The sequence below is a fragment of the Metopolophium dirhodum genome, chromosome 8 (assembly GCF_019925205.1).
Source record: "Metopolophium dirhodum isolate CAU chromosome 8, ASM1992520v1, whole genome shotgun sequence".
NCBI lineage: Eukaryota > Metazoa > Arthropoda > Insecta > Hemiptera > Aphididae > Metopolophium > Metopolophium dirhodum.
In genome coordinates this window covers 15,253,674-15,272,774 of record NC_083567.1, presented here as the reverse complement: position 1 = coordinate 15,272,774, position 19,101 = coordinate 15,253,674, and the positions used below count along the sequence as shown (strand labels likewise).

The following is a 19,101-nucleotide window of genomic DNA, read 5'->3' as shown; positions in this document are numbered from 1 at the left end:
AAAAAATTGCATACAAACACAACCCTGCTGTGTATAGATGTAGGTGGTGTAAAGATATACACATTTAAGTTGTACACTTATACTTAAGCATTAGTTGTATCACTTCTGTCAGTTTTTCTATAATCTGTGGTTAGTGTGTCTGATTAAACTGTTTTGGATTCTTATTGTGAGCTAACATTTTCTATAATTAGGCTCTAATTTTATATTGTAACCTAAACTCTTAAACAGGCATGCAGAAACATAATGAAAATGTAAGTAATTTAAGTATGTATATTTTGATGGTTTACTGATAATTTTGATTCAGACCAATTTAATTGTGGAGGAAATATACTAAACAGTCTTCAAATTAGCCATAAATGGTAATCACTAAATATAATAGAATCCATGTGATTAGAACTATTTGAAGCAATTGTAAGATAATCATTAGTTCCTTAAACACTGGGGAACACAGACAGTACAGTAGATTTATTGGTACTCGTGTAGTATGCTACCTACCAAAAACCTGTACACGTGCAGTATGCTACTTATAGGAAAATATGACATACATACTCTTCTGTTAAATTTTTATTTAATTTTATCACAGGAAAATAACTGTGACTTGAGTTATTGAGTTAAACAACATATTATAACGTTTGTTGGTCATACAATACTATAATAGCTGAATATCAATTGGTATCTATCTACCGGTATATTACTGCTAAATATCCTCCAAATCCCATAATAACTTACTTTTAGATGTTAACTTTTTTTAGTTTGCTGTGTTAAGCAACATATATGTTAGACCACCAACTGAAAGATAATGGCAGCAATCCAGTGATGTAGTCGTAATTTTTTTACTGAGTAATGAGTATACGTTTTAATGTGCTTGATATGTAAACGTGGGGGGGCTTCTCCCCCCCCCAACTACTATATATACTACGCTATTACTAATGATATATATATAATTAAATACACTTAACTACTACCTTACCGCAATTGAGTCTCTATAGTTTACAATCATACTTCTAAAATATATGATTATATATTTAAATTGTTTATGATTACCTATGTTAATTTCTTAACCCCCCTATCACCACTTCTTTTTAAGTCAAAAAACCTAAATATTTATTAATATTTATAGTCTTAAATGTATACTTGGTAGTATATAAATCAGGTATCACAACTTTGAATGATTAAAAATAAATGAAAACATCGTTTTTTGTAGATCAATTGTTATATTTATGTAATTATTGTGTGACACAGTGTAGGTACATAAAATAATATTTTTTGACAAAATTATTTTAGTAATGCATGTGACCGTGAATCTCAGCGTCGGCTATCGTTATCGATAAGCTTATAATTTTAGACGTATAATATATATATATAATAAATAGAAATCCATGCAATGAAGTTAAAAATAGATGTGTAAAATGTAAAAATAAGAACAGTTCCTAATGAACATGATAACAAGGAAATATGTTTGGTATTATTGGCTATTCGTTAATACTATTTATATTATTGATTTATAGCTAAACAGTATACCCGTATACCTGCGTATCACAAATTATATTATAAGTATACGCATTAACCAAAAACTGGAGAAGTCGTTATACGCCGTATACCCACTACACCACTGCAGCAATCTATAATTTAAACACAACTCGACAGTTGTCAATATATTTGGTATAACGTAAACACAGCTTACGTATTAAAATACTTAACAATGATGATCATCAATACATTAAGTATATTTTAATTAAATAAATTGTAATTAATCAGTATGTCAAAATGGTAAGCACCCGTAAACTTTTTTAGTAGGTATGTAGCATACTACACCAACAAAGAAGAAGTAGGTAGCCATGGCATACTACCTTTTTCAGTAATTTGTGGTTTTCCACAAATTTTAAATTGATTTATCAAAAAACAAGTTGACATAGATACAACTATAAAAATAAATAAATGTATTAAACAGACTTAATAATAGTACATATCATTAAAATAAACAATAATTAGTTACTTGTCCATGTTTCTAATTGATTAAAGTTAATCTTAAATCTAATAAACAATTTAATACAATTATAAGATTGGTTTTAGTACAAAGATTTAGAAAAATATTTATACAACATAAGACATATAATAATATAATATATATAATAATTTACAATAACAAATTTTGAAAAATCTATCAATTCAGACTCAGTAATTATTTACTTCTTTTTCTTTTTTTTAAGTGTAATTTTATGTTATTCCACTGCTAAACTAAAAGATTCAATATCTCCAAAATGCTCGTTCATTGATTGTACAAATGCTTCTTCTTGTGGATCCTTTTTTTTTTGTTTATGTTTTCTACATTTTTTTTTTATTTGTACATCTATTTCTTCTTCTTCTTTCTCTTCAAACAAACTTTTATTTATTCTTTTTCTTCCGGGATATGATCTTCGTGGTGGTTTTTTAAATCTGATATCTACATCTGCTTCAATTTCAGCTAGTAAATCTGTTACATTACTACAGCTTTGATCTTCAGAAATATCTGAAAAAGTAGTCCATTTATCGTCGGAATCATTTGTTGTGGTGACGGTTAGATTTTGTGTCTCGGTAGGTTCGTCTTCTGGATCACTACAAAAAAGTTCCGCAATTCGACCGTACTTAGCATTTTCTTCTATAACAGGCAGTATAGGTTTGTGGCAATAAGTTTCTACATTTATTGTTTTGTTTCGATCATCTTTATTAATGACACTTATGTTTAATGAATTATTATCCTTCAGAATTCTTTTTGAATTCTTTTTAGACATTTTTGATGGAGTTGATGATTGTATTGGGGGTTCGAAATTTTCTTCATCTCCAATAGACAATTTGTAGCGGCGGTTAGGTTTTTTCTTACGAGCAGATGACAGATTAGCCATAATTATTAAATTAATTAATCTGTAACAAAAAAATATTAACATTTCTTTAGGTAATAAATTTGATATATTAGGTGTATCCACCGCATAAAGCTTTAAGCGTAGTAAATTTTTTTTTTTATATTATTTAAAGTTGTTAAGAAACAACTTTTTTGAGAATTTATTTTACTATGAAGGTGTTTACTTTTTTTTAAATGAAAATGTACGATAAAAATTGTTTAAATAATATTGTTCAGTAACACAACTTAGTGATATAAAAAAATATTTTCAAAAGCATAAATAATATTTTAAATAGAGGGTTTCACGTTAAACATATAACTTGGTATACCTATACAATATTGTACTCAATAGAGGAATGATTATCTACTAAATCATAGGTTCAATGTACAAATATTTTATTAGGAAAACTCAGTTTACCTAATGGTCTACTAAAAAAAAAAATTTTATTATAACTCTTGTACCTAATTGATGCTACAGAAATAGAAAATTGATATAGTTGGTTTCCTTCCTTAATGTGGTACTTGAAAATTAATTTTTAGAATTATACCTAGATTCCCCCTTAGATGGTAATCTTTCAAAGGGTGAGTGGACCAAGCACTCACCACATGAGGAGTATGTTAAGCCGGATTCCCACGAGTAGTGTACTTCCAAATTCTACTTTCAAATTATAATCAAATGGGTAAGAAATCATAAAAACAAGTGATACAACAACTAGCATATTAAAGTAAAGTAATATTGTAAAGTTGCTCTCCTTTCACATGAGTACATGACATGACACATTTACCAACAATAATCGGAAAAAGCACTTATAGACTATAGTTATAACTATAGAACATAGGACGACCTACATTTATATTATGAACTATCAGTGACAGATAAATACCAAATGAAGGAGCATGAGATGATTTCAATGTTAAGTAAGACAAGACACTAAGTTGTAGATTGTAGAATAAAATATTCTTTAAAGAAAGACACCAATTTAATAAATATTTCACTCATCTAAAATTTGTGAACATTTTGAATTATTATTAAACAACTTAAAGAAAAAGTTGTCTAAGTAACAACTAAATATTCTACCAACTAGAAATAAAAGATGACTTATAGATCTAAGAGGTAACATATTAAACTGGTTTTGACAACCTAGATCTGGATGCCTTAACAAAAATAAAAACCAAAGTGATTTTATACAAACAAACTTATGTAATAAAATCTTCACAAACTCTTGAAAACTTACGTTATGGATGAATTTTAGAAAACACACAAAAACTTAATAACTTAAATTCGACAGACATTTAGCAAACATATTCTTATATATTTTAATCCTCTTATAACCAAATTAACCGTAGAAACTCAAGAACAAATAGATGTAAAATTTAGAGCACACACCTAATATGCCAAAAATGTTAACATAAAATGAAATGTCAAAAATATTGTACAGGCAAAGTACCTAGTTTATAGATATTAAATTGTTCACTTTGAATATTTCTATGTTACAAATTATAATGATTTTTTCACTATAAATGGAACTCCTTTCATACTAATACACATTATTACAAATCAATATTCTTATACAACCATCTTACGAATAAGTAAGTAAGGACATGGAATATTAGACGACTGTTCCAAGTGTTAAAATAACCAACTGTAAAGAAACAAACAATTTTAGAATATTATGTACTATAGTTATTCCTAAAATATACATATAAAAATGACCAATTTTTATGAATCTGACCATAGCATACTTAATATGTAAAATAAAACATATATTTCACAATAAATCTAATGAAATAAAATACATTTTTCATAAAACTAGGTATAGTACGAAAATATAATATAATATTTACCTAATCTGGTGATAATACAGAACAAATGTAAGGGAACACACACATCTTGAAATACATAAATTATAATACACGTTTCATGTTTGTTATAACTTATAATAAAATATAAATAATGTAACGGTGGTGCTTACCATTACATCACCAATGAAAATAAATAGTCGTCAAAGTGGAAATTCCTAAAGCATGGCAAGTATACACAAATATTTGGCAAGTACGCCAGACATGGGAATCTGGCATTAGACAAGCAGAATGGGAGGCCTAGATAACAGCTAAACAAAAGCACTATCGAGAGGAAGCCTAAACTGCTACCTATATATTATGCAGAGTAACAGTGTTTATATGGACACTCATATGAAATACAATGAAATTTTAAACTTAATAAGATTGTCACAAATTTAAAACAAGTTAGGTAGATGCTACCGATCAAATAAATAACATACTTAATTAATTTTTTCAAAAAAATACAATCCAAATATTCACAGATTAAGATATTAATCGTCAAATATGTCTCCATAATTATTTAATTTCAATAACAGCATTAAAATTAATAATATACTTACTTACACACAATGGATATTTTCAATTAAAATTGACACTAAACTGCGAACGTAAAACGTAGTAAACGTAATAACTATTAATTAATCGTATAAAGTAATAACGAACTGGCGTATATAAATTGTATTTTGTAAGCCGTAATGCCACATTGACTATTGACAATGTTGGCTTAAACTCACCAAACAGTACTCTGAATTCACTATTTTGTAATTTGTCATGAGAAATGGCGCAATTGCTGTGTTGAGTGTGTTGTGCTCTTGTAAACCGCAAAGCCGTTATCCAAAAGTCAAAACTCATAATAACAACCAATGTTGAAACTTGACAAGGTTAATTCTGTTGCCAACCTTTGAACAGCCATATAAATAGGAATTTATTCGTTTGGTGGTGGCACTGTTTAGCTATCTGATTAAGATACCACTGATTGCACGCCCGAATATGGGCATTCTTGATACTACCACAGATATATACTAATATATGAGTATATATCAGCTGTAGATTCTACACTGTTCACACATTCACAGACTGTATATTTGAATAGTACTACTATAGTCCCGTTTTAATTTTGAAAAATGATTTAAAATTTTTTTTTGTTATTGTCTATTCAATATTTTGTGAGATATAGATTTTCAATATTTTAAAATATCGATTCAAATAAATGTACTTAATTTCTCAAATGTATATGTATTTTAAACTTTTAAAAGGCCAATAAGATTATGAAACTAAAAAAAGTTTTTCCTCCAAAACATGAAAATGAGTAACAAATTCAAAATTTAAATTGGACAACTAGAAGTATGTTTATTCTTTGGCCTTTGCCACCTCTTAGGTATAAATGCACGGAAAATCCAATCTCATAGAGCCGTTTTAAGTACAATAACAAAGTAGCAAATAGTAAACACTCAATTTATAAGACATTTTCAGTCATAATACTACAGTAAAAGTGAGGAACTGGAGAAAAAAGTAATAAATTATTATTAATAATCCACTTATCTTGTCATTGTGATATTGTATACAAGCACGTTATTAGATCTTAAATTGTAATTGTGGGTTAGCCGACTAAATAAGTATGCTGTTTTCTAATCATTTGATTAAAACTTATGAGTATAAAAAAAAAATGGTTACAAATTACAATATAACAATATTTTATAATGTATATTAATTTGATTTTTTTTTTTACATGATACAAAATGTCATAATAAAAATATTTTATACTTCACACCTTTACACAGTTTTAAATAGGTGAATGATTTTAACATAATAAAAAACATAAAAATGATTAACAAAATGAAAATATAATTCAGTAGGTAATAGGTATATTATTATTATCACAAGACACAAATCAAATTTTGATTTGTGATTATTATTTATAATATAAAATAACAAATAAAAATAAATAATATAGGTAGTTTAATTACAATGATATAAGATTTTCTGTAATCTAAATCATCTATCAAATAATGTTTTTCCTTCTTTGGCGACCTTTATTGCATGCATTATTGCCACAGTATCTAGCTCTTTTTGAGTGGGTCGCTCATTGTCTAAACAAAAATCTGAAGTTCTTTTTTTCAGTATCCCTAGTACCTTAATTCTATAATCAACTACAGTAGATACAGGATTTCCAGACAAAACTAAATAATTCATATTTTGTAACCCACTCAAGTGTTCTAACTGATCTATATCTTCAACTAAGTTTGAGCCCAAGTCCAACATTTCTAGTGAAAATAATTTTGAAAATGCTTCCAAATTAGAAATTTTATTTGAAGACAGATTTAAACATATAACATTTCCAAGTTTTGTATGAAGGTCGAGTACTTCAGTAATATTATTACTTGATAGTGATAAGTGACTGAGATAACTAAGAGGTGACAAATCTTCAATAGTATTCAATAAATTTCCATTTAAATTTATTGTTTTAACGTTTGGAGTTAAAACTGTGAGACTTTTTAATGTTAGTATTTCATTCCAACTGAAATCAACTACTTTTACTTTATTCCAAATCATACTAGAATCCATGTCAGAGGACCATTCTTTATGAACATTATCACTTAGTAAAATATCTTCAGGAGTTTTAAGCTTTGAATTGTATACTGTAATTATACGTACTGTATCCCGTAATGTCATCAAATTGTATATCATATTATAGGCAATATTATAACATTCAAATTTTTTCACATTCTTAAAAGATGATAGCTCAAAACTTAATTTATTGTAAATTATATTACTTGTACCAACATAATGATTTCCTCCTTTAATTGCTAAATATTTAAACTTTGAACAAAAATCTAATACATGGCTGAAATTATACTCGTTATTTTCACTATCCGGACAAGGTAATTTTAATCTTTCACTAATTGCATATAATAGTAATACATTAAAATTAAAACCATTATCGTTCAAAAGGTAATCATCTCCATTTTTAAAAAATTCTACAGCTAGTTTCTTGACAATTAATATTACATCATACTTGTGGAATTCTAAAAACTCTAATAATTCTTCAGGCATTGACTTTTGTAAAAATGACAAAACAGTTTGTAGATATATTTCCAAGCCAACCCGACGTCTTTCAATGAAATTTGGTTCCTTGTTCCCAATTATTTTTTTTCCTGGCAGTATGTCTTTGGTCACAGTATGTTCGTTCACTAATTTTTTGTGCAGTTCCAAAAATTCATTGTATCGTTTTTGTACACTCCAAGTAACATCGCCAACATTTACTTTGATATGATAATATGTTACCCCATCAGTATCTGTTTTGGCCTTACAAATAGCAATGTTACATTCATGACAATATTGTACATAACAAGACATTTTGTATACTCTGTTTAATCTTCAAGATGTATACAATTATTATTAATTATTTATTTAGAAAAACATGTAAATTCCTAAGTGAGACACAGCAAATTATTGAAACTGAATCATTATAATGTTAACAGTTAATCACAAAGACAGAAAAATGTGTACAAAGCACCACAAAGTACGAATACAAATAAACAACATTGAACATCAACAGAAAATAGACTAATATAATATCAGAAAAATAAACTTTGAGAAATGCAAGATTGTTTATCTTCATTCTTTGGTAAAAATGATAACAGATTTTAATTTTTGACCACAGATAATAATAAACATCGAAATATAAATGATATAAGAATATTATCTATGAGAATAATATATAGATAGACCATAGACGTCACAGAATACAGTGTTATCCTGACGTGTAGACGCCTTGGTCTATGATAAATGTATTATCTATATTATATGTGTTATATTTATGTACACTTTGCGCATGCGTTAACCGGTATATATATTTTCTTATACGTGGATTTTAATTTTTTATTATTATAAAAAAAAATAGTTATTAACTGACAAGTATTCAGTATTCATTACTGGCGAGTGACAACTACGAAGTGGCCAGTGCTAATTATCAGTTAGTGTAGTACTGTAATTGTGTAAATGTAAAATAAAAACAATGTGCAAAATAAAGTTTAGATTAATGTCATTCATAATAAAACTTATTTAGATGACATTATCTATGTACCTACACGGCTAAACCTACCTACTTGAGTCAGTATTACTTATATACAAATAGCATTAGGTGTACAACTCATCACTAATCAATTTATTATTGATTTCATTAGTATTCAAAATTGTATTGTAGTGAATTAATTTTACATTTCTGTTATAGTTTACAATTAAAAACATTGTTCATCAGTAACATTAGCCAAAAACAATGAGTAAAGTCAAACCAAGAAAAGCTATGGTCTTCGAAGATAAGCTAGACAATTTTAGTCTAAAGCAAAAGAAACATGGTTTGCAAGTATCTAAAGCTGTACCTTGTACAATTGGTGATAGGCTAAACATAGCAATTTTGTTATTTTTGTACACATTACAAGGGGTACCACTCGGACTTTCAGCAGCTATACCAATAATAATGCAGAAGAAACATATAACATACAAAGAACAGGTTGAATCATTTATAATATAATATTTTATTTGTAGTTTTTATTAATTGTATTACAATTTTAGGCCCAATTTAGCTTTTCTACATGGCCATTTAGTTTAAAACTATTATGGGCACCAATTATTGATTCTATATTTTGGCCAAAGTTTGGTAGAAGAAAAACCTGGCTTGTTCCTGTACAATACTTAATTGGTCAGTAAATAAAAAATTAAAAAATTATAATTTTATTAATCATAACTTTATAAACTAAGGGTTTTTCCAATAAGATATGTAATACAAAGTACATTCAATATAGGGCCGGGGTCAGAAACCTTTTCAAAGCAAAGAGCAATTTTTCAAAAATTTAAAACCAATGTTTAATGAACCCACTTTTTTTTGTCTTATTTAGTCTTATAATTTTTTAAAAAATATTATCATATTTAACGAGAAATAAACTTTTATTAGATATTTCTAATATAAATATATTATAATTTATATTCTGAAGAAAAGTGATAATTATGTAATTTTAATTTGAAAAAAAAAATCTTTCATCAGTGTTGGTTTAATGGGATGGATAGATAGGTCAACTTCCTTTTCCTGTGTAAATACATAACAAAACTAATAATGAACATAGTCATCAAAATAAAAAGCATTTTTTTAAATAAATTTATTTCATAAATAGGTACATATACTATGTAATGTGTAGACTGTATAGCATACAAAATTACTTCTCATCAAGCCCGGATTAAGGATCAATTGAGTCCTGGTACACCATACACTTAGTAGGCCCCCTTTCAACTTAAACTTCAAAATTGTATCATTAAATATTAACGACTATAATTTTTTACTATACAAAAAATATACAGGATATATCTCATGGCATTGTAAGCGGCTTTTTTTTAACAATTTATTATGGATCGATGATATAGAATTTCGTTAAAACAAAAAAAGACGTGTTTCTCTATTTTTTAAAAGGCAATTTTTTTGTAACATTTTCAAAATTTTTAAACACGCAGTTGTACCAATATTAAAATCGACTTTATTTTTTCAAATGGTAACCACCATATTTTTTGATGTTTTCTGGTAAAGCTTTTTTTTTGAACATTTTGACAGTAAAATGATCAATTTTGGTTCACTAGGTTATTAACTATGGTCCTCTAAATTTTAGTAAAATATGCATTAATAGGTACTTTAACTGAAATACCTAATTTACAAGGGCTAAATATTTATTTCTTATAACTACCTTTTTAAATACTTAAATAATTAAATCAGAAATCTAAAATGCTCAAAAAAACCACATACAAACAAAATTGTTGGAAAACATAGTTCATTATTTATAGTAATTTTTTGTGATATAAAATTGAGAACATAATATTATTTTATAATTATTAATAATTTATCTACATACTTACATAATTTTTAGATTCTGAGCGGACTGAGGGATCTAGTGGTATTTCGATGGTGTTATTTACTTATTTTTTTTTTATATTCTGTATACAAAATTTCTACCAGAAGGAGTGCTTTGATTTCAACATATAGCATCTTATCTTTTAGCAAATTGGATCAAGATGGTACTTTAAAGAGGTCATTTTAATGCCACGGGAAAAACCACTGACAAATTAAAAAATACCGCTAAAAATGGGATTTTAATTTCCAACGTTTTGTTTATCACCATAGAAACGAATAAAAAAAGCTGGTAAGTGGATGTTGCTCTGCTGTACAGTAGGTTACAAGTGGGACAATGTATAATGGATTGTATTAAACTTGAATTCAATGATATAATATCATTGTATAAGAAAAACGATTCTGAGCGGAGACGGTTTATCAGTGGATTTCTTAAATTTTTATTATTCAATAATTATAGACTTTAAGTTAAAGATGATAACAATTAAGCAGGTTTTCGTAATTTGTCAGTAGTTTTTTCTGTGGCATTAAATAATTATTGAGAAAATCAAAAAATGACCTCTCTAAAGTACCATCTTGATCCAATTTGCTAAAAGATAAGGTACTTTATGTTGAAATCATGATATCATTGAATTCAAATTTAATACATTCCATTATACAGAGACCTTCTTATAATCTACTGGACAGTAGAGCGACATCCACTTACACGTAACTGTATTGGACGCGTTAAAAAATATATTTTGGGGATAAATATGGGCCCCGTGACCGTGCCCCCCCCCCTTTAATCCGGACTTGCTTCTTATCATTGGAAAAAAAACAGCAGACTATGTATAGCTCTGTTAGTTTAAAAATTAGAAGGAATTGACCTTTCATAAAATTTAAAGGTTAGATTATTATCTAGGAAATTTCTTAAGCAATTCACTCTATTTTTTAAACTAACAGAGCTAAATGTGATCTATTGAGCGTAAAACTTTCTATGTTATAAGTAGGCAACACGTGCGGGTGCCATGTCCTCAATTAATTTTAGAATATTCATCCAGAAAAAATGTATAGCTATCTTCTTTTCTATTTTAATGTTCAGTTAGGCTAGATCATTATATAATATATGTATAACATATTATGATAGTTTGATTCTTTACTGCATATCTTCATCTAATATGAAACTAGACAAATCTATATTTGATTAAAAACTTAAATAATAAATAAAGATAATTACTACCGGTGTAAAATAATAAGAATTATGCTTAGTTTATATTATTTATTTTTTTTTTTTATTTATCTAATATATTATTGATGTACATACAATAAATGTATTCGTCAAAAATATAAATATATGATTTTAATATTTTTAATAGTACTTTGTACACTATATATATTTAATTGACTTAATGTTTCAGGTTTTTTTCTGTTATTTTTGGCAATGAACATCAATGATTGGCTAGTGTTTACAGAAGATCCAAACACTACATTTTTGACATTAATGTTTTTTTGTTTGAATTTCTTAGCAGCTACACAAGATATTGCTGTTGATGGTTGGGCATTAACAATGTTAAGAAAGTTGGTACTTACATGTTGGCATGGATTTAATTTTTTTAATTTATAATTTTAAACAATAATTACAGAGAAAATGTTGGATATGCCTCAACATGTAATAGTGTAGGTCAGACAATAGGTGCTTTTCTTGGCTATGTTGTGTTCATAACATTAGAATCACCTACTTTTTGTAATAAATGGATACGATTTACTGAAAGTACCGAGGGTTTAATCACATTACAAGGTAATCTTCAAATATATTACATAGGTAGTTTAGTTCATATTATTTATGTTCGTTTACTATCAGATGAAGTCCAGTTGTTTTTTTTTTCCCCTCTTTTTTTAACATTTGAATCTATGCAACAAACAAACCAACTCAAATATTAAAACTAATGTATGTAAACAATTATTTATGGGGAACAAACTAAAGGAGATTTGATCCCGACTGTAAGGAGTCTATTTTATATGTGTATGCATGCAGGTCATGTATAAAATAAATAGCTGAGCACTCCGGCAAGTGCATGCACATGTCAATAACGCATTACACCAATTTTAATTATTTTGTTTTTTTTTTGGTCAAAATTATCAATTTTTGCCAATCATATGAACAAAATATTTATCTGATAAAATATCTGAAAACATATTAGAATTTACTTGAAAACAACTTTCTTACTTCTTAAGTTAATTTTTCAACTTCAATATAATATATTATTAACATTTTAAAACTCTTAATATTCAAAATTTAAAATTCTAACTCACTATTGAAGTGTGCTCAAATAAAAACCTGGTGCAAAGCTGAGCAAATCAAAATTAAAGATGTGAATATATTCAGCCAGATACTAATATATAAGAATACAAGTGCATATGAACTTCATACACCGAAGTGTGAACAGGTGTCAACATGAATGTAGAAATGAAGATTAATTGGGCAATAATAATTGTATTATTAGAAAGGTCTATGTTGATTAATCTAGTAAAGCCCGCCAGGTTTCACACTTCAACAGTGAAAGTACTATCATACTCACTATGCCATTAGTTAGAATTTATTTTATACTTTTTACTAATAAGTTAAATAAAAACCTTTTTTAGTTTTTTTTAAAATTATAATTTATTTAACACTAGTAACAAAGCTTAATTCTCAAACTTAAAATGAAAAGCATAAAAGGAATCTTTTTGGTTTAGATTATTCGAAACTAACCATTAAGCTTCCCCACCACTTAAGCTTGGAATTGTACAGTACTACAGTCTTTCTGTAAAGATATTCTAACGCATACACCATCATTCGGACAAGGAAACCGATGATAATATGGAGCCTAAAATGATACAGCCACCGCAGTATCGTTCACATCGCACATAACTCGCTGCGCTAGCAACCGATATTTTCGTTCAAAACAATCAAATTTTAGAAAAAGCTCTTCTTCATGCACTATTAGAGCTCAGAATATATCTTCATTATTTCTGTATGTTAAGTCATATTTGAGAAATAGTGCGGACAAACGTACAGACAGACAATCCGACTAGATTCAAAGTTCAATAAAAACCTTTAAAAAAGTGGCAAAGTTGTTATCAAGAAAACTTCATGACAAATTCATATGTTTTCAAAAGTTTTATTCGATGACTAGGAGAGATGGTACAGTTGGCATAAGATGGGTCTATTTTAGGAGAAAATAGACAGGTTAAATTCCTTTAATGCAACTAAGTTCTGTTACCAAATTAATTTGAAAAATTAGAATAAAAACTTTTCCTTGTAAGAACAAGCAAGGTGGATTTCATCGACTCTCTTTAAAATGTTTTTTATTATATTTAGATATAACTACTAACTGATACATAACTATATTTTTTTTACTAATTTATGAATTTCTATTTTTAGGTTTTTTATATTTCTGGGGTTATACATTTATGATTGCTACAACATTGGTAGCTATATTTAAACATGAAAACAACGAATCATCTGAACATGATAGTCATGATTTAAATTTATATCAAACATATAAGCTTCTTGGAGATATTATGAAATTACCAAGCGTTAAAACCTTATCAATAATATTACTTACTGCTAAGGTAAATTTAAAAAGCTAGAAAATGAATTTTATAATATTAATAATATATTATTAATTTTGATTTTGATTTTTAATTCAACAACTAGTATGATATGTATTTATTATATTCTGCACATAATAATAACAATTTAATCTAAGATATGGTTTTATAATAATATTTACATATAGTGCATGCATAAAATATTGCCTAAAATGTTACCTATGATTATAATTAAAGCGCGGATTTATATGCATTTACATATTTATTCTGGTTGATCGTATGATATCCTAAGTGAACACAACATTTGTTTCATGACATAACGATTTAAAAAATGAAACTTTTTAGTGCATATAAACTAAATATGCAAAAATATTTCGATATTTACCCATTTTTTCTATTATAAGGGCTTAATTTACAATTTTAGTGTTCAAAAAATACATTTTTTTATGTATATATTTTTATTTTTCATGCATATTTCAAAATTTTAGTGTATATATTTATGCATATTTAAGATTTTTTAGCGTATATTTGGTTGGTTTTTAACACACATAAATCCCCGCTCTAATTATAATCCATGGGTTTTAGGCAATATGAGAATAAAATCATTTATTCTTAAATTTAAATACTTAAATCTATACTACAATTTCAATATTTTGATACAATATCAAAGTCAAATAATTAGTATTCTATATGATCAATTAATACTTTTCACATCTATTATTCTGATATGAAGTTAAATATTAAAAAAATGTATGATCATAGTTGAAGTTTTCTGTACTTTTTTGCAATTTTATACAAATTTCTGTTTAAACCCCTCTGTGGTAAAAATAAGCATTTTTTTTTTATATTACTGGTTGAAAATTCAAAGTTGATAAATGTTTTTATAAAATCATACTAAGTAAAACATCTAGGTTAATAGTAATTAGCAGAGCTTTGAACTTAATACATTTGCATATTTCTTAGAAAGCTGCATATTCAACATTTGTTTTGACACAAATTTGTTTCATAGTACATGCTATATACACAGGCTACAACTCAAATTCAAAAATTAGTGTTGCATAATTTACCGAATTAAAATGATTTTGTATATTTAAATATTTTGTGAATTTTAACACATCCTTATTTTGATAGAAAATTAACTAACGAAAAAAAAATTTAATTACTTAAAAAAAAATCCCTTACGTATTTCCATGGTCATATTTGAATTATATTTAATCCTTTTTTTTATGAATGAGCATTTTGTTTTAATATTTAAAGTTTAATTGAAAATACATTTTGGTAATAATAAAAAAGATAATACACCTATAGTTTTGTATATTATAAGAAATATTTATTAATATTTTTTAATAACTATATTTTAGATAGGATTTAGTGCAATTGATGTTGTTTCTAGTTTAAAAATCATTGATAAAGGTATTCCTAAAGACGATATTGCTTTAATTGGACTGTTATCAATTCCACTCCAAATTATTATACCAGTATTGATAACCAAGTACACAGCCGGACCCAAACCAATGAATATATATTTAAAATCTATACCGTACAGGTAAAAGTATATAAAATAAACATATATATTATATTATTTAATAATTTGTTAAAAAATTATATAATTTAGATTATTAATTGGTATTGTCATTGTCGCCATTGTTTACTTTACACCATATTTTATTGATCAAGATGGTAATGTTTCAATGTTCTATTATATATTAGTATTGAGTTCATTTTTACTACATCAGGTATAGAATAATATTACTGACAGTTTTAATTGTTCTAAGATACTTTGAATAATAATATTATTTTTTTTTTCTTACATAGTTGACTATGTACTCAATGTTTGTGGCTGTGATGGCATTTTTTGCCCGTATAAGTGATCCATTATTTGGTGGCACTAATATGACTTTGTTAAATACATTAACAAATTTAGGAGGCGCTTGGGCTAATACTGCTGCATTATGGATGACTGATTTTTTGACATACAAACAATGTTCAATCAATGAAAATAACACATGTTCCACTGAAACAGAAATTAATGTTAGTAAATAATAATTTTTATAAGTATAAGTTACCTTAACACAACAATATTTAATAATAAAAATAAAATAATATCAAATAAATTATATTAAAATCATATTTTATACCACATATTTATTGTTGGCGTTGTATTGTAACATATTAATGTTGAATATATTATAAGTAAATAATTTTTTCAAATTTAATTATTTTTTTTAAATATTTAATGTATGTTTATGTTCCAGGCTTGTCAAACATCAGATGGAAAGTGTGAAATTACAATTGATGGATTTTATTTAGAAACATTCCTTTGTACAATTTTTGGAATCGTGTGGTATCAATATTTTTCAAAAATTATACGTAACCTGCAATCTAAAGACCTGAAACATTGGCATGTTGATGCTAAAAAACATTCAAAATTATAAATAAAAAATATATTGTTGATTGTTATTATTTATTTATTATAAAAGAAAACCAGAATAAATATTGTGTTAATGTCTTATCTGTTAGAGAAATAATATTATTCATTCATTATAATATAATATAATTACAAATATACCTGTATCACCATTAAATTGATATGAAACATTCATATGTAAAGTTGCATATCTTCCTGATACATCTTGTGTATGTTATAATTATATACAGAGTGATTCAGTGCCTCAGCCTTGGCTTTTTTTTGTTGGCCGTTCTGGTTTATTATAGTATAATGTATAGAAATTTCTTATACACACGATTAAAGATAGTATCTACAATCTATAGCTGTGCTAATAAGTTATATGATTAATACAATTAATTTGCTTCATTATAATCTACTTTGTTTTTAGCTATCCCATTTTCTTAAGGTCAGGTATGGCTAATATAGTAATAATATATGGTCTTGTCAGTAGTACTAATTGAATAATAAATAAATTTTTATGTTTACTACATACATTAATCCGTGGTTTACAAAAATATTACTGCAATGTTGTATTAAATATATACCATAGTAAATAATTGCAAGTTGCTAACATTAACATAAATGTACAGTCATTAGGAAAAAGTACATGTGTAATAAATACTTTATGAACAAAGGTGAAATAAGTAATAAAGACAATAAAGTAATAGGTGAGAAGTAAGTATTCTAACATTACAAAAACTAGAGAAAAAAATAAATGCCTTAATTTTTTGCTAATTTTATTGGAAAATAATTTATTAATAAAAATGTTGTTATTATCTAACAATTTTTGGAGGAGTTATAACTATGCTGGTATTCCATACAAAATAGTAAAATAGTATTATAATATTTTAACATGACCATTTGTGGAGCTCGGGCAGAGTAAATTGCGGGGCCTAAAATGTTATCACTCATTATTGTCAGTTGCATAAATTATATTAAAAGGACACGAATATACTTAAAACCTACAACAATATGAATAACTCAATAAATTAACAACACAACACGTATTATAATATTGATAAATTAACAAGTCAATAAATATAATAGGTACCTAGTACAATATAAAAATGTATTATACATTTATTAACCTTTATTTTAACCTTCCTACTTTTTAAATCAGTAAATGTATCAATAATATCGTTATATATTAGTTGGTCAGTAATTATTTCTTTTTCAATAGATATAGCTAAATAAGTGACTTTTTCTTGGGACAAAGTGCTTTGAAGATAACTATTTTATAATTTTCAGCTTTGAAAATACAATTTTAATCATACCTAAATTATATCTAGCTTGTTTAAAATGTAATACATTTTATGTATTATGTAGGTCGTGTTTATCTATTCTGTGGTCGTAGGCATAGATAATAAAAGAACGGATAAGCCATTCCTATATTAATGTACGAGGGGTTGGCGTGCCGGAATGCGGATAGTGAATGAGAGACAGATTGCTTTTAAATGATGCTTCTCACTCTATAAAAAAAAAATAGCAAGGGGTTTTATCGTTATTTTATTATGAGACTCCTAATTGTAACGTTCATGCACGTGTGATAAGATGTCATGGCCTATCCATTCTTTTATTATCTTAGTCCGCGGTAGGTAAGACGTATTTGTAAGGTGTTAGCTCGTAACGTCATAACTTCTCCGGACAAGTCCGCCACTATACCGTAATATCATAGAACAATATAATATTTATAATATTTGTTAGGTATCGTTCATCAGTTGTGTTACGGATACAGTTTTTATGATTTATCGTTGACTGGGGGGCCTCTCAAATTATTTCCTAACCAGGCCTACAGATGCGTAGCAACATCACTGACGTTGACAAAAAATCTTGGCTTTTTAGGAAGTCGATTTTCAATTTTAAAGAACGCTAAAAATAAGTTTTTTTCAAAAATAAATCCATTCTAACATTTGTATTTATTTTGAGCACATAGCACAAATGTTCATGTCATGTGAATTGCCTAAATATTACTCCTTAAACCATGATAGGCTGGGAATACTGTGTGATGAAGAACATTAAAATGATAGGTATGAAAATCAGTTGGAGGGAAGATGCAGAGGATATCAATAGATGGCAAGATTTGTATTTAGTGGTAGTCTTTAAGACCGAAGCTAAAAGAAGAAGAAGATAAGTAGGTAACTATATACATACATAATAATATTATATTATACCTAAAACCATGGATGGAAATCTAGAGGGGGTTCATAGCCCCACCCCCCCCCACCACAAATAAACAATAACATATAGATTTTTAGTTGGATAGGATCTAAGTTCCCCTGCGCTCACCAGTGGCGTACCCCCCGAATACCAAATTTTGTACACAACACAACATGACGTATAATATAATAATATGAATATAAAATGTGTATTACCTACTGAATATTATGTATATTAAAATCTTTATATCCCCCCTTGAAAAAATCCTAGATATGCTACTGCGGCTCACATATAGTCACATTTATGTTA

The 19,101-nt window shown here is 27.0% G+C and overlaps 3 protein-coding genes across 4 annotated transcripts; 1 reads left to right on the top strand and 2 right to left on the bottom strand.

Moving 5' to 3' along the window:
• Positions 1 to 1,917: 1,917 nt before the first annotated feature.
• On the bottom strand, positions 1,918 to 5,556 carry LOC132951152 (uncharacterized). 2 transcript variants are annotated; one of them, XM_061022894.1, is made up of 2 exons: positions 5,281 to 5,556; positions 1,918 to 2,901 (listed from the first exon to the last, which is right to left on the bottom strand). In XM_061022894.1, exon 2 carries the CDS (start codon positions 2,880 to 2,882, stop codon positions 2,223 to 2,225), a length of 660 nt encoding a protein of 219 aa, XP_060878877.1. In that variant the 5' UTR covers positions 2,883 to 2,901; positions 5,281 to 5,556; the 3' UTR covers positions 1,918 to 2,222. The 2 variants fall into 2 exon arrangements, with proteins under 2 accessions (XP_060878877.1, XP_060878878.1); XM_061022895.1 differs by having other exon boundaries at positions 5,285 to 5,556.
• Positions 5,557 to 6,580: 1,024 nt separating this feature from the next.
• Positions 6,581 to 8,358, bottom strand: LOC132950784 (nischarin-like). The gene has a single exon (XM_061022343.1). It carries the CDS (start codon positions 8,075 to 8,077, stop codon positions 6,716 to 6,718), a length of 1,362 nt encoding a protein of 453 aa, XP_060878326.1. The 5' UTR covers positions 8,078 to 8,358; the 3' UTR covers positions 6,581 to 6,715.
• Positions 8,359 to 8,493: 135 nt separating this feature from the next.
• LOC132950783 (acetyl-coenzyme A transporter 1-like) lies at positions 8,494 to 16,698 on the top strand. The gene is made up of 10 exons (XM_061022342.1): positions 8,494 to 8,833; positions 8,955 to 9,233; positions 9,296 to 9,422; positions 12,011 to 12,170; positions 12,236 to 12,390; positions 14,017 to 14,207; positions 15,548 to 15,732; positions 15,802 to 15,922; positions 16,002 to 16,217; positions 16,442 to 16,698. Exons 2-10 carry the CDS (start codon positions 9,000 to 9,002, stop codon positions 16,619 to 16,621), a joined length of 1,569 nt encoding a protein of 522 aa, XP_060878325.1. The 5' UTR covers positions 8,494 to 8,833; positions 8,955 to 8,999; the 3' UTR covers positions 16,622 to 16,698.
• Positions 16,699 to 19,101: the final 2,403 nt, after the last annotated feature.

Excerpts from the sequence above, each read along its gene's own strand:
- LOC132950783 (XM_061022342.1), top strand. The coding sequence starts at position 9,000 with ATGAGTAAAGTCAAACCAAGAAAAGCTATGGTCTTCGAAGATAAGCTA. Across the intron at positions 12,171-12,235 it reads GCATTAACAATGTTAAGAAA|AGAAAATGTTGGATATGCCT; the intron begins GTTGGTACTTAC and ends CAATAATTACAG. Across the intron at positions 12,391-14,016 it reads GGGTTTAATCACATTACAAG|GTTTTTTATATTTCTGGGGT; the intron begins GTAATCTTCAAA and ends TTCTATTTTTAG.
- LOC132950784 (XM_061022343.1), bottom strand. The coding sequence starts at position 8,077 with ATGTCTTGTTATGTACAATATTGTCATGAATGTAACATTGCTATTTGT.
- LOC132951152 (XM_061022894.1), bottom strand. The coding sequence starts at position 2,882 with ATGGCTAATCTGTCATCTGCTCGTAAGAAAAAACCTAACCGCCGCTAC.